The 24,059-nt window shown below is 32.2% G+C and overlaps 1 protein-coding gene across 1 annotated transcript in view; it reads right to left on the reverse strand.

Annotated features, from left to right (window-relative positions):
* The window catches only part of mei-9 (DNA repair endonuclease XPF mei-9), a 119,345-nt gene that overhangs the window by 41,937 nt on the left and 53,349 nt on the right, over positions 1 to 24,059 (reverse strand). Inside the window, exons 14-15 of the mRNA XM_089099794.1 lie at positions 20,645 to 20,740; positions 18,219 to 18,314 (exon numbers count right to left, since the gene is read on the reverse strand). Coding sequence (XP_088955920.1) covers positions 18,219 to 18,314; positions 20,645 to 20,740 — 192 coding nt within the window. The remainder of the gene's footprint in view (positions 1 to 18,218; positions 18,315 to 20,644; positions 20,741 to 24,059) is intronic.

Here is a 24,059-nt window from a genome sequence, read left to right on the forward strand (position 1 = left end):
TCGCAACACTTAGGAGATGATCTTTTAGGTATAAATTTAATCTATGACTTTTAAGCCTATATTAATTAATATACAAGAATAACGATTATGTAGTTCAAAGCTTTAAACCATATAAAAGAAATCAGGATGTATAAAATTGAAGATGGTAGCAAAACATACATACAAACAAAATCTATAAATTTAAATGTACTAAAGAAAGTCTACTAATTAAACTATACCCGGAATTAACGGAAGAAGAGATGGATGCAACCTTTCTATAAAACTGTCTATGAAAATTCTAATATGTACCAGAAGTTAATACTAAAATAGACAGAACCTGCTCATCCTCACTGTCTAAATGTTTTAAGCCATATAAAATTTTGAAGTAAAAATGTTTAAGGCATAGAATTTCAATTAAGCCATTAAAAATATTTAAGCTACGTATTCCCTCCTCAGGATAATCATGGAGAGGACATTACACTCTTGGTGTAATACATTTTCAAAAAGGCTTATATTTCCAACAATGTTACATTTCCAAAAAGGCTTCCCAAATATTGGTGAACAGATAAGCTGCTTTCACAGTACGTATGTATATTTCTATGCTAATTGCTTAAGCTATGCAACGTTAAGTGTAACCTTTCACACTTAAACAAGTCCTTTCTAAATCCTCACCATCACCACTAGAAAACTAAAGTTAAAAATGCGTAATGGAGATTTCAGCTATGATAAAGCATAGAAGGATTTCTAGGAAAATTTTGCTAATTTTTTTTTAAAATTTACAAATTCTTTACCTAGAAATTGCGTTTTGTTGCTGCTATTGACTTTACGGTATCAGAACATAAACCGACATAGCGTCAAATTGTAGCCGGTTCTAGGGTCTATATAGCACTACCTATGTTACAAGTGTGAAGGGTTCAAGTCTAAAACTATGCTAGTGTGAAGGGTTCTACAGTATAGTGTGAAAGAACCATTACCCTGCGTCTATTGCTACAAACGCATGTAAATAGTTTTTCATAACTGACAAAGTAAATTTTTGCTTCATATGTGTTTCATTGTCTTTAATTAAATCGTTTAAAGTCATCAGGACAATGGTTTCATTGTCCTTAATTCTGCGAGATTAGCTGCATGCTATCCAATCATCACACCAGGTACGCATCAGCACAGCATGACCTTCAAACTAATAAAGAAGAAATTCTAGAAGATAGAATAAAAAGAAGAAACAACAGACAGTCCAAGTTCCATATGGAAACAGCAAAGAAGAGGTTGCTTTTATAATGGTTGGTATATTTACTGCTGAAATGAATAACTGAACTGAAACAAAAATCTTCAAACCAAAAAAGAAGCGATATTACAACTTGTGCTTCCCTGAAAGCATTTTAGAATGCAATAAACGTAGTCAGTTGGTCATTACGATCGTTTAATGTATCTATTGCTTTTCAAAACATTCAAATTTAAAATTGTGTTGGTTAAAAGAACTAGAACTAGATTAGCTCTTGCAGAATTATGATACAGTTTTGTTAAGTTTTCAAGTTCAATATGGATTTTAGTTTCAAAAATAAAGATGTAGAATGCAATTAACACAATTCCTTGTGCACTGATGTATGTTTGGGTCCTTAGATAATACTCACACTAAACACAGCGTGTTCTCTTCTCTTCTCAAATTTCCATCCCGAACCTTCATCAAATAATAATTAATTTAACATGACCCATATTCCGCTCACACCGCTTGAAGTATCAAACAAAAAAAAACTAATAAACAATAATAATATCAAAAATATTCTAAGCAAAATAATAAATTAAATTGATATAAAAAAATAAGTATATAATCGTTTTGAAACTTTTTAATTCTCTTTTTAAAGGAGCTGAGAGACCTACATGATTCCAGCTCTTTCGGAAGTGCATTCCACTCCCTAGCACAGGAATTCTAGGGAAAAAATCTGACCTAGTACCGTGGAGTATGTAAATTTTAGATGAAGATCTTGTATAAAAAGTATTGATTTTTGAAGTTAAATTGAATAAAATCCTTAAATAGGGATGGAAGTTTTCCTAAAAAATAATTGAGACAAAAATCAGTGCAAGATAGTCTGTAAAGTGATGCCATTGATATTCTCTTTGGTGCTGGGCCTAAATTCTGAAGTGCTTTATCGTGAAGTGAGTTTAGTCTCTGTACATGTGTTTTGAAAGTGTATTGCCAAACTGTAGAAAACTCATGTGCCAAACTTAAGATTCCAAGGTTCCTAGAAAGCTTCATCTCGACACTTGCTATGTGGTGTGTGAACGATAAATTTTCGTCGATTAAAACCCCTAGGTATCGAACGTGCCCTTTTTCTGTTCTCTAGATAAGTCCACAAGAGGTTTCAATTCCAATCACATCAGGAGCTACTGAATCTATAAGGGAGAATATAAACCACACGATCTGTCAACGTTGATGACTAGAAGATTTACGTCCATCGACAGGTACGTTTCTTCAAGAATGCCCTGTGGCTTTGTTTTGAGAGATTGGATGTTCCATTCAGGACTGGCTATACGTGAATCTGCAAATCCCGTTAGTTCGTCCTTGGCTTCTACTATAGACCCCGGTGTCGTTTGCTGGTGACATAATTTGCAGCAATAGGGGGTTACGACTTGCAAGAGTCAATAAATGCTGAAGATCATTAACATGAACAAGAAACAATACCGATCCGAGTGTAGAACCCTATGGCACCCCACAACAACTTATATAGAATAATTTGTGGTATTTTTACGTTTCAATGTAGCCTATATGAAAAATATTCTTTTCTATAAATGAATTTCTGCGTGTTTTTAAAATCAAACCCAGGTTTATCCAAAGTCTGAGGGCACAACATATTATATGTTATAAGAACGTATCCCAAATATATGTTCAGTGTAACTCGAAAATTTAATTTTTCTTTTGGCAAATTTAATTTCTGTTTGTTTTAAAATTACAGCGAGGTAAGTTTTATTAAAAAAAAAAAACAGAAATGGTTCGGAGATGGAACGGCTAGTTCAGATATATTTGCTATGCACAATAAATAATTTATTTTTGTTTTTAAGTTTCAACACTGATTTGTTGTACTTTCAAATAAAAACTTTTGTGTTTATTTAATTTCCATTTCGTTCAATGTCATATCCAGAAATAGTTATAAATAAAACGCGGGGGTCTACGATTTTCCTTATTCCCAACACTGTAAGCTAAGCTTTTATCACATGGAAATGAATTTTTCTGATATTCAAAAACTACCATTTTTTGTTAAAAACTGTCACTTACATGATCACAGTGGAACTGTCATCTTTCATATTGAAAACAAATATATTATTACAAAAGAAAGGAAAAACGAGCGCGCGCCCCACCTTTACATTATATGTAATGTAAGGCTTAGTATATATGTTACCGTGAATGTCCGAAATCTGGTTAATGTCAACATTCACTGGTGAGCTTTCGAAATTTCTTTTCCTCTGGTTAGATTCAATTAGGTTTGCAAATCAGCTTTTTCAGTCTTATGCAAGCGTTCATGGTAAAAGTTAAAGTTAGTACATTAACCAGACAATTACCCAGCGTCTAAAAGACAATTACCAGGTAAAAGACAATTACCCAGCGTCTTGATGAAACCTATGCAACCTATTGCAAAATACTTGATAACTTCAATTCAAATTAATTTTGAATTGAAGTTATCAAGTATTTTGCAATAGGTTGCATAGGTTGCATCAAGACGCTGGGTAATTGTAGACAGAGAAAAGCCAAGACAGATAGTCCAAGTTATTGAGAGGCAAATGTTTAAATGGCTTGAGTTAGTAATGGCTTGAGGTTGAGTTAGGCTAAATTAGGTTATAAATCTCAGAAATGGATTAAAAACCTAACCTAACCCATCCTAATCTAACCTCTAATCTAACCTGTCACAATCAAACCTTGCATAAAACTGAAAAAGTTGACCGGCAACGCTGACTAAATCCAAAGGAAAAAGGTATATTTTTCTCCGGTAACATATATCCTTAGTATAATTGCGCAGGAGGTGGGGGCTACGATTGGTCTAAACTCTAAAGAAGTTCTCATACAAATGGATAAACAATGGCATAAAAGCAATTTTTCCTCATCTTGACCCTCTCTTCTGTTAAAAAGCTCTCCATCTTAAAATTAGCTCTAATAGAAGTAATAAATCTTTAAAAATGACCGTTTTGAGGACCGAAACCTAAAAAAGAACCAAAGGCCATCTCCTATTAGCTACCTGCAGCTATGCAACGTTTTATGACCGTTAGTAGCACGGCATAAATGGTCTACAATATCCATTTCTTTTCTACAGACTGTATACATGTTTCAACGGGATCATCAGATGTCAGTATCACCATGGCCACAATAGCCACCCCCCTCTCCTAATCGTATACCTGCAGCTATACAATATTATACAGCCGCTGGAAGTATAGCATATTCGACCTATAATATCCCTTTTCTTTTTATAGACCGCAGGTATGTTTAGGGGCCATTGTAAAACCCAATGGTAGTATCGGCCCTGAAACTAGGAGGTTATATAAATAGCTCTTAAACGATAAGCTGTATCAAATTTTATACTCTGCAGCATTGCGAGATAGAAAGTAGCACTTTGACCTCTTTTGTTACTTAAGACGGACATTAAACCCTTGTTTTTATTACAGTGAGCTTTCCCCCAATATTCTAAGATCATTAGTTCAGTTAGACGGACAAATAAATAACCACACATCTGCAACCATCCTTCTAAAAAAATACAGATTTCTTATTTTTGAGATATGGATTAAACAGAACCATCTTAGGGTCCACTCGCAAAAGAAAATTGAGCACCTAATATTCATCAAGATTGCTTCCCTTTTGGAAGTGACAATCCCCCTTTTTGAACTTACACATTTGCTTGTCCTGTAACTTTTAATGGACATCTTTAAATTAGATAAATTTTACACTTTCGCAACCAGCAAAATAATTAATAAAGTATTCTTAAAATAGCTTCTAAAAGACTCAAGTTGTGAAAAGAATTGTCAAACAAAAGCATCCAAATCTACTCAAATTTGCTTATGCTATAACATATAGATGGGTATCTTCAAACTTAATGAATTTTACAAGTAATTAATCAAAAACGCTTTCCTAAAAAGAAGTTTTTCATAGAAGAGTAAACACCATATTAAATATAAGATCAACAGAAATAAAAATCTATAATAATTCAAACTCAAAACCACCAGAAATTACTATAAAAGAATAAACGAAACCCAAAAGGAACAGAAGTTAAATAAACAATCATAGCAAACAAACATACAACAGGTACTAATATAAATGAATAAATATAAACGAGCAAAATTAAACTGAATATGCGAATTAAGCATAAAACGAACAAAAATCACTAAAAACAAGAGTTTTGCTTTTGCCCCCTTCCCCAAATGTAAAGGTCTAAAACCTACTGCGTCATTGGCGCTTTACCGAAAACAAATTTTATTAAAAATGTTTTGTTTTGTACTTATTACAACATTGAAAATAAAAATTATAGTGAAAAGTTTGTTCAAGGCATAACTTACAACAGTTGCCCTCGGGCTCTGGGAGGTTGTGTCGACCCCGAGTTTTTGTCATCCGATCTGTTGACTATTTTGAACAAAACGGATATCTCAAAATTTGATTGGATGCAGTTGGGGAAAAGGGGACGTTTCGAGGGGGGATAGCTTGTTACCCTCCTATTACTTTTGAATCTTAAAAAGAAGACTATAACTTTTGATTTCTAAATCTAAAGAGCCCCCTCCAAAGTTTATACGACCTGGACAAAAATTATTATAGCTTTTATCAGAAATCCTAGCCTTTTTTGATTAGAGTCAAAAATGGGATTTTCAGCTCATATTAACAAAACTTTCTTCCAAATTCTCTTCCAGTTCCACTTAAATTGAAAATAAAGTGACGGCTCAAAATCAGAGATAACCTATCGTGGACATTAGATGAAGAAGTAGATGAAAAATCTGCATAATCTCTAAGATTACCTACGTAGCTTTTACCTACATAATCGCTAATTACCAAAAGATAATAGTCTATCTACCTAACATACCTGAAATCTACCTAAATCCCCTAGACAAGGTTTTGGCCAAATTCTCTTCTTGCTACCAATTAAATTAATTTTAAAGTGTTAGTTTAAGATCCAAGGCAGAGAATAAACTCAATCTTGATTCTAATTGATTCTAGGTGTCCTCACGGTGCCAAACACTGATATTATTTTTCAGCAACGAACTCGTATTTAAAACAAAAAATAATGTTTCACGGTTCATTTTGAAAATACTTGTCATTACTCAAATTATATTTAGTGAAATTTAAAAGCTCTTTGAGAATAAATTTATTTGTGCAACAATTTTTGGCGAAAAATATATATAAAAGTATAAATATAAAATGAAACAAAAAACATATATAAAATTTATAGACCAATTCTTTAATATTTATTCTCAAACATATCAATTATTAGCATTTCAGGAAAAATTCAGCTATCACTTCATAACTTTCCACTGATTCAGAACTCGACTTGATCAAAAATCCGAAACAGTTGGCGCTAAAAATTAAGCTGGGCTGCAATATCAGTTAGACCCAAGCTAGGAAAGTTACAAAGCCTACCTTGGGTCTCCACTGGCAATCCAGCTACCCCATTAACCGAAAAATTGATATTAATTAATAATATAATTTATAAATAATAATAGACAATAATTAACTTTATTGGCAATAAGCAATAATTAAAATGTGCATGGGGGAAAATCCCAGGCAAACAAAGAACAGCAATAAATCTTGATCTTATTTTTGATTTGAGAAGGATGGCGAGGATGTGGACATAGCCTATAAGATATCTGATTTCGTAATATCAAGTTCTAAAACAGCAACTTTATCAAATTACTATTTAATAAACAGCGTGTTAAAAAAGACTTTAATCCGCGAACGTTAATAAATATAGAATTAATACATATCAAATAGCAGGCAAAATATAATACAGAACTACAAACACATTTTCCTACAATAATACAATTCAAAACAAACAGTTTTTTTTTTTTGTTTTTTTTTTCAACTTGACCAAACTAATAGTGAGAACCGCCTTCCCCCGAACTGGGTTGAAGAATTCCTCTCTAGAGAAATGAAAGAGGTTGTACCTACAAATGCACTCTTCATAAACCAACCTTGATCAAGGCTCCCTGACTGAGGGACATATTCTCCTTATGCTAATTTTTCTTTTTTTAATGAAATTACAAACAAAAATATTTGTCAAAATCCAAGAGGTTTTTTTAATGAAAATACAAAACAAAAGTATGCTGCCAAATCTAGGAGGGGGGAAAATGAAGGATTCAAAATTAAAGTGAAACAATCCCAGGAAAAGTGACTTTTCCAGATACAGGTTCAATCCTATCTAATAGACAATTAGTGTTTGTGTCCATCACGTTAGTTTTAGCTTTTTCCTACCATTAAACGAATGTAAGACAAATTTGTAATATCTGGCAAAACTTATGATCCAAAGCTATTTTGGTACACTCAAAAAGATCGTAAGATGGTCAAGGACGGGCAAAACCAAACTTGAGGTTGGGGACAAAGTTCCTTGCTTGTCAGTGCCATCTGTAATACCAAAGTCATTGATTATGAGCAGCTTATAAGAGTGGAAACTGGCTCTAGTGTCAAAAAGGCCAACACCTTCAAGCGTTTGGTGTTTCTGGGCATTTTATTAAGCTTTGCAGCTATTTTTTTTTTCAGAAATTGAAATCAACACTTATTCCAACCCTGATTTTGCGAATCGCATTAATTACACTAATTTTGCCTTATTGTAATACTGAAAAAATGACAAGAAACGTCTAATGCTAGATGTTGTTAATGATGTTTTTTGTCGAGACTAACGTCAGCCCCGACGTGGCTTTGATTTCAATCAAAGCCAGCTCCGTGGTATTTTTTTTGAACTTAGAGGTGAGCCATCCCGTAAAGACGTTGGCCATTATAATTTCCAAAAAAATCTTTTGGTTGATGCATTTGCGTGACATTTTAATGTATTTAATTTAAAATTAAAATTATTATAAAATGACGGTGGTAAGGAGATGAAGGTCAAAGCCAGACAAGAAGAGTTATGAGAGATATGCTAAAAGGATGGATGAAAAACTTGAAATGGAGTTTTATTTCTCTAATAATTATTTAATTATAAGGGATTGGAGTTCGATTAAACTAAATTTTATTTCACAAAAAAAAAAACTATGGTCGATCCTCTCTATTTTGTTCGGAGGATTCATTATCTTTGCCATAAAAAGGCAAGTCCGATTTTATAATTTAGCGCCCTTTGAGTTTGTCATCGTAAGTTTATATATCGGCCAGCCTCATTTGTGATCACACCGGGTGATGCCGCATAATTTGTGATTACGCAAATAATTTGTGATTAATAATGTACGCATATAATTTACGCATAATTTGTGATTATGTATTACTCATTTATGATTTCGCATAAAATTGGAACAAAAAGCGGGGGTAAATACTTTTAATATTGACATCCTTTTCGTTAAAAATTTGTCCAAATCTCGAGCAGGTGTGCAAAAAGTTCCAAAGCTGCCAGTAGCAGAATTCCAAAAGCTGCCGACACTTTAGAAGCAAAACTCGTATTTTGACAGCTTTGCTTTGAATAAAAAGTATTTTTATACGTAACATTTGCAGAAAAATAACAAATGTAAGTTGGTATAGCTTGCAGTTAGAAATATCACTATTTTTCTGAATCACAATTAACAATGTAGTCTAATGAAAGATCTTAAGCCGAACTGGCCAGCAATGACAAAAACCAACAAATATAAAAATCTCATTGAAAAAAGAAAAATTAACAAACGAGACAGCGGCCGGTGGAGAGAAAAGAAAAGACAAATGCAAAACAACGCGGATATTTCGCCTGTATCCAAACAAGGCGTCTTCAGCACGAAAGAAACACAAGAAGAACAAGATAAAAAAACAAGCTAAAACTAAAAACCAATAAAACCGCCACCAAAAAAAAAATATACAATTGGCACAAACTGATCCATGTAGGGAAAAGATGCTAATATAGAGTTACTTCAGTGAGGACACCAGAGTAACTGAGGAAAAATAAATCCTTTGCGAAATAATCCTTTTATTGGCTATTCTATTACTGAAGCAAATCGTTTTGGTCTAGCAGGTAAAATAGTCCCCTGGTGATTATTTAAAATCTTAACTCCGCTATTGACTGTTGATTCACTCTTTAGAAGATTATCATAAATTGAGTCAATATTTAAATTACCTGTGTCCCTATTTATCGAAAGGTTAGCAAACATATGTTTTTTAGTTTCTATGGCTTCCCTCGCCCATTGAGTGTACCCCTTATTATTTGAAATAGCTAAGGCCTCATCAAATTTTACAAAGTGATCTGGTTGAAACCAAATTTGTTCTGCTAAAGCTCAAACAGAAGTTTCTGGAGGCTTGCTTAATTGTAGGGTTTTTTTCTATTGAATTTCGGTGTTCAATAAACCTTTCAACAAATTGTTGGTGAGTCCTACCAATATAGAACTTCCCACAAGAACACGGAATTTTATACACCCCACTTACTAAATTTCTCCGGGTTAAATCCTTTCCAGAACTAAAGAAACTACCCATTGGCCTCAACGATTGGAAACATGTATCAATACCAAAATTACGCAAAACCCGTGAAAGTTTCTCACACAAACCAGGTACGTATGGCAATGAAATGAAAATTTTTGATATATCTAAATCTAAAGACTGAGAAACCCCAATAACCATACTATCATGTTCAACACGTCTATTTTCAATTATTTTGTCAATGAATTTAATTGGGTAATTATTACAAAACAAAATATCCCTCAAGTATAATAAGTCCAAATCCAGAAATTCCTGGGAACAAATTCTAAAGGCTCTATCCACTAGTGAAATTACAACCCCCTGTTTCACCGACATAGGGTGAAACGGACAAAACCAACACACAATGATAGGTATTTGAATTTTCATTCTTGCCACCCTATGTCGGTGAAGCTTAGTAACTCTAATAAAATCTAATAAAAGATGTTAGCTTAGTAAGAGCTTCTACCGTAAAAACCCTGTCTAATTTTGTATTGAAACCGGATTTCCTAGTACGACCATCAAAGACACAAGAACTCTTAAAAACTTAAAAAAAGATGGTTCAATTACAATTACAAAAGCAGATAAGAGTAACACTTTAGTTGTGATGAATACTGAGGACTACGAATCAAAATTAAGAAGTTTACTAAATAATGAAAAAACATACAAGAAGCTATCGTATAATCCAACAGACTCTTTTACAAATAAGTTTAAGAACGAAGTGAAGTGCTTAAAGGATGAAGGAAAAATTACACCTCAACTTTATTACAAATGCCTGCCACGCAGTTCCTTGTGCCCTAAATTATTTGGACTTGTCAAAATCCATAAGTCTAATCTACCATTACGACCAATTGTGTCAAGTACAAGGTCACCAACAAGTGTTTCGAGCAAGTGTTTAGTGTCAATCTGTAAACCACTTTTGTCTACACAAATTTTGTTTATTAAGAATTCTTCGAATTTGGTTGAAAAACTGAAAAAAGTAGAAATTTCTTCGAATTCTTTGCTTTCAAGCTTCGACATTGTATCAATGTACACAAATATTGATGTAGAAGCAGCTGAAACTATTTTAGAAAAAAATCTGTTAAGAAATTTGGATTTGATGAGTGAAAAAACAGATTTGGAAGTTTCTGTAATTATGTATTTAGTAAGGTTGTGCAATAAGTTTTCTTATTTTTTTTCAATTCAGAGGGGAGTATTTTGAACAAATAAATGGTTTACCTATGGCGGCCTCTTTATCTCCTTTATTAGCTAATATTTTTGTGGAGAATATTGAAACAATTGCGTTAGATTCATATTTTTTAAAACATATTTTCTGGGGCCGGTATATGGATGACATTATTTCAGTATGGGATTATGGGGAGGAGGAATAAAAAGAATTTTTGGAACATCTTAATTGTTTGGGGGGGGGGGATTTAAAGTTTACCGTTGAATTGGAAGAGAATGTGAAACTTCCTTTTCTTGATGTTCTTCTTTTGAAAAATCAAAATAGTCTGGATTTCAAAATTTACAGAAAACCGACAAATAACAATAAATTTTTGTCTTGTAGTTCCGGTCCCGCTCGCCAAGTAAAAATTGGTTTGATCATTTCTTTAACTGATCGGATCTTTAGTATTTGCTCTCCAAAATTTGTTGCGTTGTCTTTTCTAAGAAAAATACTAATAAGCAACATGTATCCAGAATGGTTAATTAACCAGACTTTTTCAAAAAGAAGAAAAAGGTTTCTAGAGATTTCTAAGGAAGTCTTGGAGACAACTCGGGAGAAGGATGTTTTTTGTTCCTTACCATATGTACCCGGGCTAAGTGAAAAACTTAAAAGAATCATACAAAGCAATGGTCTAAGGGTAGCTTTAAAGAGTAATAATACTTTGGGTAGTTTTCTAAATTCTGGGAAGGATCTAACTTCATTGGGGCAACAAAGTGGGGTTTATGGGAAACTTTGTTGAGTTGCAGCTGAATATGATTATAATTATTATAATTTTGTTGGGTGTTGTTTGGAGGTTCGTTGATTTTAGGGTCCGGTAAGTTGAGCTCTTATTTTTTTTTTTTTTTTTTTTTTTTTTTTTTTTTTTTTTTTTTGTTTTATCAGGAGGGTTTTATCCCGCACAAGCATGCTTCAGGGAATCGATGATGTATATATATTTTTTTTTTAATAAACCCAGTGTTACTTACTTATCAGATCCCATGTACTTGCAAAACCTCATATGTGGGACGTACCAACCAGAGTTTGGAAATGTGATTATTACAACATAAATATTCTATTTCTTCGGCTTTAAAGCAAGATTCCTAGTCTGAAGATTTTACTTCAGCCCTTTCAGAATAAATATTTAATTTTCCAGACCATTTTATTTTGTTCGAGAATGTCTTTTTGATTTCTAGGGATCGGGGTTTAAAGCAAAATTTTCGTGAAACTCTTGAAATAAAGAAAATCTTATTCAAGAATATTGCTTTGAATCGGGATACAGGTGAATATGGGCTGAACTCTATCTATGATAATTTATCGAAATCTGAAAGAACCGAGTTTAATTCACCAAATGAAGTTAATTCCTCTCCAAATGCTACGCCAATCAGCCCTAATGACCCAGTTTCATAAAGATAAAAGAGGCGAGATTCTACCTTTGCCTTGGAAAGAATTAGAGATTTAAACAGTGTGTAGTTTTATTCTATTTAGTATATAAACTTTTGTTTTAAATTATTTTAGTTTAGTTTTACTACTGATGACCCTCACTGTATATGTGACCGATATATCTGGTATTTTTTGTGAAATTTATTATACACTGTCTATTAAAAAGGATTTTATCCCTATTTTGGACTTTTATCGTCACGGAAAGGCAGTGTGGTCCCCGAAATTATCCATGCAAGGCAAAGGATTCTTGCTCAATCATCTTGGTAAATTTTTTTTTCATTGATTCCTACCTGGTTTTTTATTTAGTGTCAGTTCTGTCGTTGTCGAGTAAACTTCGAAAGGTTAGATTTTCGTTGTTTTTTTTTTCTTTTTTGTTTAGCACTGAAGACGACTTGGCGGATATCCTTGTCAAAATATTTGCTTGTTCTTCGTCTTCATATTTTGTCACTGGCTGATAAAATCCTTGTTTCTCACCTTTTTTTATATTATTTTTCATTTATTATTTTCTTTCCTCTCTTAGTTTCATATGTCAACTATTCCCCAAATTTGATACAATCTATAGCTTAATTTTGTCTCATTAAGGGAGAGGAGGGGAGGGGCTGCAATTTTTACAGTAAGAAGATTATATTGAGGAAAATTTGTGAATGCCAAATCCCATTTTACCACAATTTTGCTTTATTCTATTGTTTTTATCTCAGGATTAGCCATCATACAGGGTTCATAACTGCTCAAGCATTAGAAGCTGTGGAGGTAGACCTAGGTAGCTAAACAAATTTCTAATTTGGCCCTAATTTCTAGAGCAGAATATCTATTCCCTAAAATTTAATTTACTTAGTTAACATGTAACTTTACTAGCCTTGACCCTAAAAAGAACCTGGACTGCAGTTGAACCACTCAGTAAGCATGGAGGCCCGCCAAATACATTTTTGGTGGGAAGGCACCAGAAAAAAAACGGTGAGGGGAGGAGGATTAGGGGAATATTTGTGAAGATAAAAGTTTATATACAAAATAAAATTCTAAGGAAAAAACAAAAGTGTGTAATTTTTACATGCCAAATGAAGCAAAATTCAACAAATTTTAAATGGTTAAGATTCCTGGTAAAAAGATCAATCCCTTTAATTGGTACTTATGTATTATACCGCCAACACTCAAGAAGTGAAGTTAGGTTAATTCTAATGAAAAATACCAAAGCATGATGAAAATAATACTTTAGAAACAAATATGGGTTATATGTAAGCAAATTGGGGGGGGGGGGGTAACCTGACTAAAACTAACCTACCCCCCACCCACCCCCACTCACTCATGTGCAAACATATAGCCCAAATTATATAATTCCAAAGTATTTTGTCACCCGCCGCTTGTTTTTCACTGAGCGTAAGCTAATTTTTCTTAAAACAGACAGATAAAACCGGTTCGTTCTCGAGTTTTACACAGCGTAAAAGGAAAGGTATCATATTAAAGCGTTCATTTAATTTCTGATTAAAATGACGGTTACATTTTGAAAGAGCATAAAAAAAGGTCTCGAGTAAGTAGCCTCTGCATAAGTAGCCTAAAATGCTTTCCTTTTTTCATTTTAGAATAATTTTTCAATCTAACTCTCATATATTTTCAGACCTTTGAAAATCAAACAGAATAGCAAAGAAAACAAAATCTAAACTCACAGTCCAGCTGTCTAAAATAACCCTCTTTGCATTGATGCTCAGAATTACACTGAACATAAATGTGCATTGGAAGAAAGGTCAGTAATTGAATAATCTATGTCTGGTTTTTGATGTGCAGTAAATAATTGAGACAAAAAATTTGGAAAGTAGTGAAAATGTTATGTCAATTTAAGTAGAAAGTGATAGTTACTAGGGGTGGATTGTCACTAGTGATAAATCACTAGGGATGGCAACCCTGAACGAAAGGGGATTTTTGGGGAACCATTTTTTTTCTAGAAGACAGGTTTTGGGAAAATCCCCAAAAAATCAGGGGAAGTGGAAGCACTGGTAATTTCAGACAAGATTTGCCAACAAATTTTACTAGGCCATGAAAACTGTCAAGTAGCATTGCTACTTTGCTACCCCACTTTTTGCACGGCGGATCTCGAGAAACGATATCCACCTTCTTATAAAAACTTCAAAAGACTTCATAAAGACTTCAAAAGGGTTTACAGTGTTATAAAGAGGGTTTACGATGTTCGAAAGAGCATCACATATAATATTTTTTACAAATTTTTTACACTTTTTTACAAATATGCAAAATTTCTTTTAAATACCCCACCGTGGGTTAAAAATTCCAAGATGTCTGCAAGGTTCGGTATCACTGATCCGATTGCTGCTGTGACGAAACGTCGTTCTGAATTTTTGGGGTCGCTTGGGCCTAGTAGTCTGGCAATTGCAATTAGTCCTTAGTGAGTTTTTGTAATAATGTTTTTATTTATTGGCGGTGTATAGTAACGTTTGTTTTTGTTTTTGCAGTTAAGTTTTTTTTTTGTTTTTTTTTTCTTCTTCTTTATACTCCATTTGTGCCATTTGTGGTTTTGTATCGAGTGGGTGAATAAAATTATATATCTATATATCTAATATAGAGCTCCAAAAACCCCCTGAAAAGAAAAAGATTACTTCATGGAAAACTAAAAAAATTCTGAAACAACAGACTAACATTTAAATGCATCGTTGTACTTGAAGTATTTTGATACTTTTTAACAGGCATGAGCTCATGGTTTTTTACTCCCCCCCTCCCCCTATGTATTGAAATTTTCCTACAGTGTTTGCTATTTTCTATACAGTTTGCCAATTTTTAGCACTTAATTTGGAATTTCCCCCCCCCCCAAAACAAAACCAATGAGTACATGCTCTTTACACATAAAATTGAAACATTTTATGATGATAAATATTACATCCACCATTTGCACTTGCCATTTTTCAGAAAGCGGTCTCATATTGCAATCAAATTAATTTTAATAAAATTAGTAATATAATATGCACAATTTAGGTGTGATTTTAAAATATAATCATAAAAAGAATACTGTAACATGAATAAACTACAGTTTAGACGTACTAGAGGGTCTCTTTTTTGGCAACTCTAAGCCTTTTTAAACATTAGGCATTAATACTGAATTTTTGGTTTCGATGATAGACACAATTAAATTCATCTTTAAGTTAGTTCGTGATTATGATTACAATTGTTAATACAGATATTCGACAATACTTAGTACATATTAACCCTGTTACTTGCGATACTTCGCCTAACGTTGAATTAACGTTTCATGTTCTTTAAATAGATATGTAACGCTAAGTATATGACAACTACGATGACATACGATGCATATAACGCGATATGACAAAATTATACCTTAGTTTGTGATCTTTTTTTAATGCCTGAATTTTTTTTTTAGAACGTTGCATAATACAATGTTCATGATAAAATATTATAGAAGTCTAAATTAGTTTTCTTACGCTTCATGAAAATTGAATAGCGTTCCTTTCAAAAAAGTGTACAAAATTTAAAAATAAAAAAAGCTCCACAAAATTACAGGTTTTATATCACGATTTAGCCTTTTTAGTGTTCCACCTTCCTTTTTTATCCCCAAATCTCTTGGAACCCTTTCCTGAACTGGAAGCCCCACTCTCGGAGGTCAGCGGAGAATGTAGGGCGTCAAACAGAGATTTCCCTTGAAAGGAATTCTTCAAAAGTTCCGATATCTCCTCCTAAAAAAAAAGCAGACAATGCTAATATATTCTACACACCAATACAACACTCAACATATCAAAATAATTCAAACAATTCGAAGGTATATTGGATGTGGTAGTTTAAAAGATGGTCTTTTTCGGCCCTCCATCTAGGGCCACGCAAAAAGGAAGTCTTCCACAAATGAGGTGAGGAAAGGTCGAGAGATTCAAAGGAAATCAGAACTTCTTGGGAGGGGGCATATATGGAACCTTTGAATACATTGCGATGGAGGAGGAGCATGCACAGCTGTGCTACCTTCTTGCGGCTTGGTGTTGCAGTGAGTTGTAAGTAGTTAGAGTAGTAATTCATGAGAACAAGAAAACAAATAATTGTATTTGCGTTTTTAACTGTTATTCACAACGACTTGTTTGGCCAAAAAATTTAACTAATTTTGAAAACAAAAATAATGATCATAATTTAATCAGAAAGTTACAGATTTTTATAAGGAAGCTTTTATATAGGAAGTTTTATATAGGTTTATATAGGAAGATTTTTATATGGACTGGTTGAAACTGTTTCAAGTCCCAGTTTAGCTAAAAGTGAAGTAGTGAAAGTTATTTTCGATACTTGTTTGAAAATTTTTCCTCAATATCTCTTTGTAAATTTTCTTTATGACGTTTTTTGTGGACTCACTAGTGGCTAAATCTTGAATAGATTTAAATCCAGATTAAAAAATAGATCTAAAACAACCTGGAAGAGACTTTTAATATCAAATTAAAATAGTCCATGACTCAAAATAACTCAAAAACAGAATATATGAAACTAAGTTAAAAAGAAACTTTGTGTTATCAATGTCAAAAAGTTCCGATGTTTGTTCTAGCTCTAAAAAACTAGGAATCTTCTTGAAATTTTTGCTACCTCCTAATGATGGTGAATAAGCTTTTCTTTTAACTTTTAACATGTGCTATGTACTGTTTATGCATTTATTGGAATGGACTACCGAGAGAGGAAAGAACATCTAGAGCTTCAGTTAATAATTTAAGTTAGCTATTTTAGTTTTATATGTATTTCTATTCATATTATTTTAGTTTTAGATTCTAGTCGGGTTGTTTTCTTTGAGGCTGAAGATGCCTTGTTAAACAGGTGAAATATTCGTTAGATTTTTCTTCGCTCTTTTCCTTTTACCCGTTTGTCATTTTCAGATTCGTTTATTTGTTTTGCTCAACCAAAAGCTTAGTAATTTTGTTTATTTACCTTTGCCAGTCAAGAGGATATAATTGTTCAGATAATAAAACCTACTTAAAGGTATAGCATTCATCGTATACGAGTATTGCTATAGCTACTAGTTGTTTGAAGGAGACACAAGTGTGATTGGCAAAAATTTCTTTGAGTAAAATCTGTTAGCAAAAAGTATAAGTCGTTATGATGAAATATCGAAGGATTTATTTTTATGCCTTATAATGTATATCAAAGACTAAAATTAAATACAAAATATGAAAAAACAAATTGAGAAGACTTACGGCACCTCCAACGCCGTGAAAGTGAAAAATAACTGCTAGAAAAAACATTTAAACTTTAAAAGACTAAAATTAAAAATGAAAGTTTAGGAAAGTCGTAACATATTTCAAAACTATTGAAAGACAACTTTCTATGTCATTGTTCTAGTGTAACTGATAAAAAAAATTTTTTTTGGATATTTGTTAGAAACAAATTACGATCAAGCAAGTAACAATACCAAGTAATGATGTCGAAAATTAGAAATGAAAGTTTAAAAACTAGACCGTATATTTAGCTGATAATTCTATTTTGTCACCTATTTCAACATATAAGGCGTATTATACACAGTTCAATGGAAAAAGTCATGCAGCTGAACAGAGAATTTCAGGCGAACGAGATTTCTACAAAAACCTAAATAAAAAAAGAAGAAAAACAGCCCATAGAACGCATTTTAAATGAATCAAAATTGCGAAGGGCACGACTAAAAAATAAAAAAATAGGCCATATGTTAGACGCAAGTTATTATCAAGGAAAGAAAACTACTTGATAGAAATCTGTCATGCTCGATGGACATTTAATTTATGAATCCATTGTTCGTATTGCTTGTTTTTATATTGATGGATATAAAGTACTAATAATGCTAAGACAGCCATGTTTACGGTAATATATTTTTATATAAACAATAGCCAAAACTTGCCCAATAGACGTATTCAGTTTAGTTTTACTACTGATGACGGTCACTGCATATGTGACCAAAATATCTGGTATTTTTTGTGAATTTCTATCACTGTTTATTATTTTTCTTATCAAGCATTTTATTCCTATTTGAACTTTTATTTATTGCCCAATAGAGTAGACAAAAAAGTAGTCATAGTTGAAATGACTTACTTGACTGAGTGAGCACAATTCAGCTAGATTCTTCACTTTATTCAGTAATGCAAAAACATTCTTATGGTTGACCCCTGGTAGTTTAAGCAGAAAGTCCTGTAAAAAGAAATTTTTTGTTTTAAATATTTTACGATAAAATAAAAGTTCAAAATAGGGATAAAATCTTTTTTAACAGACAGTGTATAAAAATTCATAAAATATACCAGATTTATTGGTCACATATACATTGACCGTCATCAGTAGTAATTTTTGTAAATTTAAATACACGGTCTATTAAAAAGGATTTTATCCCTATTTTGAACTTTTATTATATCGTCATGGAAAGACAGTGTGATCTCTGAAAATATTTTACAATCCCTTTTGATGAGGCCAATATTGGAAATTTGTCAAAACTAATCCACTAGAAGCACTGAATTAATCTGGACAAGTTGGAAAGAAGTATGGAGAAATCCCCGACGAAATTTTAGATAAATTTTAGCTTGGGAGAACTTTACAACAATTACATATCTAGTCTCAAAATTATACTAATAATTCCTAAGTAACAAGTAAATTACCAATTAATTTCATAAATTAGCAGCTCGAACTGACCAAATACCGTTGCAGCCGAAACAAAAATGGAGCATCTCGTAATTTTGGGAGAACATCATTTTTCACAACTATATAAGATAGTAAAAACGAGGTTTTAAGCTTTTCGCACGAAGTTTAATGAACAAACATTTGCAAATTCAATCTCAATATTTAAAGTTAAATAGCTTGCTTAAAGCAAAATAATTTGATTTCATTTTTATATATAACGCCTTATATAGGCCAGGTGATCAACGCATTCCAGCCACAGTTCTTGAATATTGGTTATAACAAAACCACCTGTAATTGTGTTGCAATTGCAATTGTGTAGAAGAGCACTTGTAATATTAGGTAATTTTGTGTTTTAATCATTATTTAGTTTTTATAATTTAGACTTTGGTCTTCCCACGCCGACTGGTGTAAAAAGTGACATCAGTACTTTTCTACAACGACCTCTCCAGAGCTTTCGACCACAGTTCTTCCAGAGACGACCGTGACAGCACAGCACCCTCCTCGATATAACATCATAGCATCACTCTCAGCTGTCTGTGTCTTTAGTTGGCTCTTGTCCGCTCTAATCTAATGTTTTTTTTTTCATGTATTATATATTTACATATATGTATGCATTTTGTCAAGTTCTATTTTTTTTTATTAATAAACTAATAAACTAAACTAAACTAATCCATATATATATATATATATATATACATATATATATATATATATATATATATATATATATATATATATATATATATATATATATATATATATATATATATATATATATATATATATATATATATATATATATATATATATATATATATATATATATATATATATATATATATATATATATATATATATATATATATATATATATATATATATATATATATATATATATATATATATATATATATATATATATATATATATATATATATATATATATATATATATATATATATATATAAATGCCCCGAATAACACTATCGACTGCTTTTAATTTTATCCGTCCCAGTCGCCTATTTTGTCTTTTCTCGGGTAAAGGCGTTGATAATCCTGTCTGACCAGTGAAAATTAAGAGTTCTTCTCAATCCTCGAATTTCCTTTTGAGACTTCTTAGTCGACGCTCCTGATGCATATCAATAGATCAGCACAGAGAGACTACTACCATTAAATAGCTTTAGGTGAAGTTTCAGATAGGATGCTGTGTTTCTCCATATATTCCTTAGCTTGTTAAAGGCAAGCTTATCCCATCGGGTTTAATGATTTTCCCAGGGTATTCAAATTTTTCATTCATCTAATTCAATCAAAGTGCCATATAATGTTTTCCTTACAGAAATATCCCGAGCTATCTCCCTTAGATAAGTGATGTCCGACTAAAACCCGAAGAGGGCCGTGGATGAGCCTAAACACTTTGCCTTAGTGTCTTAGTATTCGTATACCGATTATCAGTGGCAGCCTCAATGCCGAGGCTATTCGTATTTGTTTGCAAGACTCCTAACGAGACCATACTTTTCCAAAATATTTTAAGAGTTTTTGGAATATTACAAAAAAAGAAGAAAAATAAACTTAAATTAAAAAAACTGAAGAACAAAATATTCACTATCGAATGGTATCTTCGTCTTGAGGTGAAGTAAACAGATAATTTAGACTTTAGAAATTTTACATGGGGAAGAAATACCTGAAACAATCAAAAGGTTCATGACAAAATTTAGTTTCTCATAAAGGTCTTACTAGGTGAGTGAACCACATAGTGACATCCCTCTTGTCTGCAACTAAGACACTGGAAAGAAAATCAATTGTGAAAAGTTGAAAAATCCATACTGGTCAATATAGCAAACTGAACTTACATGCAGAGAAGAGTTGAACCTTTCAGTAGAAAATTCTGGTTGATTCTCTGATGTGATACTAGCTGCAGCCTCAGGCGTCGGTTGTGGTCTTTTCTTCTACAATATTAAAATAGAATCTATAATATTTTATGCCAAAAGCATGTTGATATGCATGTAATAGAGGCGTGCATCCACTGTCCAAGCAAAAAATTGTTAGCGACAATTTATTGAAATCGTTAGTAAAATATTCGACCAATTCAAAACGTTGATAAAGAAAGTTTTCGACGGATTTTCAGCCCGAAATTCAGAAAACTCAATCAATACAATTAAACTTACAAATTCCTTCATTTAGAAATACCTATGGACTAATTCTATGTTTTATAATTTTTAGTGCATTCTTAACTTATTTTAGAGCTTAAAATGCTGCTTTAAATCTCCATTTTTTATTTTTATCCATTTTTAATTTACATTTATCCAGTTTTAATTTCACGCCTAATTAAAATGTTCCCAAATAATGTTAGCAAATAATATTTTATGGTTAATTTTACTGTTTTCTGGAGCTAACGGAAAATAGTTTTAGCAACACAAAATATAACAAAAATAGTTAACAACAAACAGGATCTAGCAACAAATAACAAAAAAGGAGCTAACAAAAAAAGTTAGTTTTTCTAATATATATTTAGTGCCACCCTGGTGCCTAACTCTGGTTAGAAAGTTTCACAACAGGAAATTACTTATGTTACATAACAAACTCCAAAACTTGACAAAATGAATTATTACTGTTGTGATTCAGAATTGAAATGTAATTCAAACATTATCAAGTATATTCAAAATGAAAAAACAAAACATAAATGAAAAAAAAATTAACAGGACCTCTTTTGAAAAAAATAATACAAGCTATTGATGCAATAATGGCATTAAGCCCAAAATAAAACACCGTTGGGTAGGATGGCGGAAATAGGGCTTAGATAAGTCATGTCGAAGATATGACCCGTGGACTAAGAGGGGACTCTTCTCAGAAAATTAATTTGCGGCCAACGACCAAATATAGCCAAATGGCAAAAGTTTCGGTAATTTTAGCTTTTGTAACGTTATGAAATAGAAATAAAATAGCAAAATATGTAAAATATGTCTTTTTTTCAGTAAGGACAAAAAACTGAAACCATATTGCAGTTTAATTAAGCAGTGCCATCATTAACCTTTTAAAGCATTAGAACGATTTTAAAGGTTAAGTTACAGGTAAGGATTTTAACATTTTAGACCTGATGATTGACCTTTTTTAAAGGATATTAACCTTTTAGACCTGATGAATGACCTTTCTTAAAGGATTTTAACCTTTTAGACCAGATGAATGACCTTTTTTAAAGGATATTAACCTTTTAGACCAGGTAAATGACCTTTCTTAAAGGATTTTCACCTATTAGACCAGATGAATGACCTTTTTTAAATGATTGTAACCTTTTAGACCTGATGGATGACCTTTCTTAAAGGATTTTAACCTTTTAGACCAGATGAATGACATTTTTTAAAGGATTTTAACCTTTTAGACTTGATGAATGACCATTTTTAAGGCATTTTAACCTTTTAGACCTGATGAATGACCTTTTTTACAGGATTTTAACCTTTTAGACCTCATGGATGACCTTTTTTAAACGATTTTACACTTTTAGACCTGATGAATGGCCTTTTTTAAAGGATTTTAACCTTTTAGACCTGTATTAGTTGAGATAAAGACTAATTCGTTATTGGTGGAAAACAGTGGCTTTCAAATATTTCTCAGAAAAAGCAAAAAGGGGGGGGGGGTAAATGCCAAAAGTGAACTTAAGGTCATCATTTTCATAGTTTTCACAATAATTTATTCTACTGAGTATTTTTTTCATATAACTATCCCATGGACGCCAGCAAGGGGGGAGGGCAGGAGTCAGTGCCCCTCTTTCCTCTGAGAAAGAGGAAATAATTAAAAAGTATAAAAATAGGACAATAAGAAGTGTTCCCATTTAGAACTTGATAAAAATCAAAGCTCTTGGTAGCAATTGATTCTCCCTGGAAAATCTGGCGGTGCTCATGATGTCTCTCTCGCCCCGTCTCTTTACCTTTTGTGAAGGTACAAAAATAAATGTAACCTTTCATTTTCTTGCTCATCCATACTTATTGTATTGTGTTACAGTTTGGTCATCTATGTTCGCTAGTCATTTATACCTGCTCCTTGTTTTGCAAAATAAAGTAAATACAAATTATTTTGAAAAATTTGGCAAATGAATTCATTGTGATCTAGGTATCCTCAATTAAAATTCTACCATTTTTAGGTTTGGTTAAATTTTATGTTAATTTGTTTGTGCATAAATTTGTTTTTAATTTGTAACCAGTATGTATCTCAAATAAGGAAAACGTTACATCGTCGTTAAATTACCAATCCTGAGTTGGGTTAGAATACCTGAAATATGGAATAGGTCTTGAATTCTGGAATTAAATTCCCTTGGAGTTGAAAGGTAAGAACGCACCAGAAAGTACTTGCTTCTTTGCGATGTACTTCTTTTAACCCATATTGTAGAGAAGGAGTGAGTTATGAGTTTTGAAGTGAATATATAATTATAAGCTGTTAAAAGAAATATTGATTCATGTGTATCATTAGGTGAGCATCGGCCTGTGTCAGGAAGCATAAAGAATTTTAGAGAATGAGTGTGGGTGTCATTCAAATTCCACATAAGTTCCACATATGGGGGGGGGGAGAAGAGAAGGGAAGAGTTAGAGATCTATTTGTTTTTGTTTTTTATTTAGTTCCGATGAAGTGTCTTGGTAGTTGAACTGTTGTTGTTTTTTTTGTTTCATTTTTTTGAGGGGGGGGGGGAGTAGTCCCATATACACTGATATGCATCGAGACTTATATTGAAAGTAAGCAGTAACGTTTATTTTATTTTTTTTGTTAACATTATATGGAGACTTAGATATTGTTTTCTTTGGGCCATCTTTTTAAATACATAAACAATAACAAAAGCGTTGCGAGAGGCTTGTTCAAAATGCTGCGTTTAGCCGTGGTCTTTTTCATCCATAGATCTTTTTAGTTAGCGCTTACTTTGTTCTTTTTTCGTTTTTTTTTCCTTTTTCATGTTCTATCTTGTATCTGCGTTGTTCATGTTTTCCTATTTTCTCTTTGCACTTCGCTTTTATTTTGTAATTAAGTAGGTACTGAATAAAATTATTATCAGTATATTTCCTAATTTAGGAGTATATGCCAAAAAAAGTAATCTTTCAAATCTTAAAATCTTTTAAAATTATGGTAGTTTTTTTAGGAATTCTGAAATTACAAATATTGCTACTAATAATAATAACACATTGTTACCCTCTGTACATAACAAACACGCACTAAGAGGAGTATGAAAAAAAGAGAAGGAAAAACGAAAAGCGACATTGACAAAACAAAATTGACGCACAGATA

This window comes from Artemia sp. Qi Xiang Cuo, chromosome 14 (genome assembly GCF_049724085.1).
Source record: "Artemia sp. Qi Xiang Cuo chromosome 14, ASM4972408v1, whole genome shotgun sequence".
NCBI classification, from domain to species: domain Eukaryota; kingdom Metazoa; phylum Arthropoda; class Branchiopoda; order Anostraca; family Artemiidae; genus Artemia; species Artemia sp. Qi Xiang Cuo.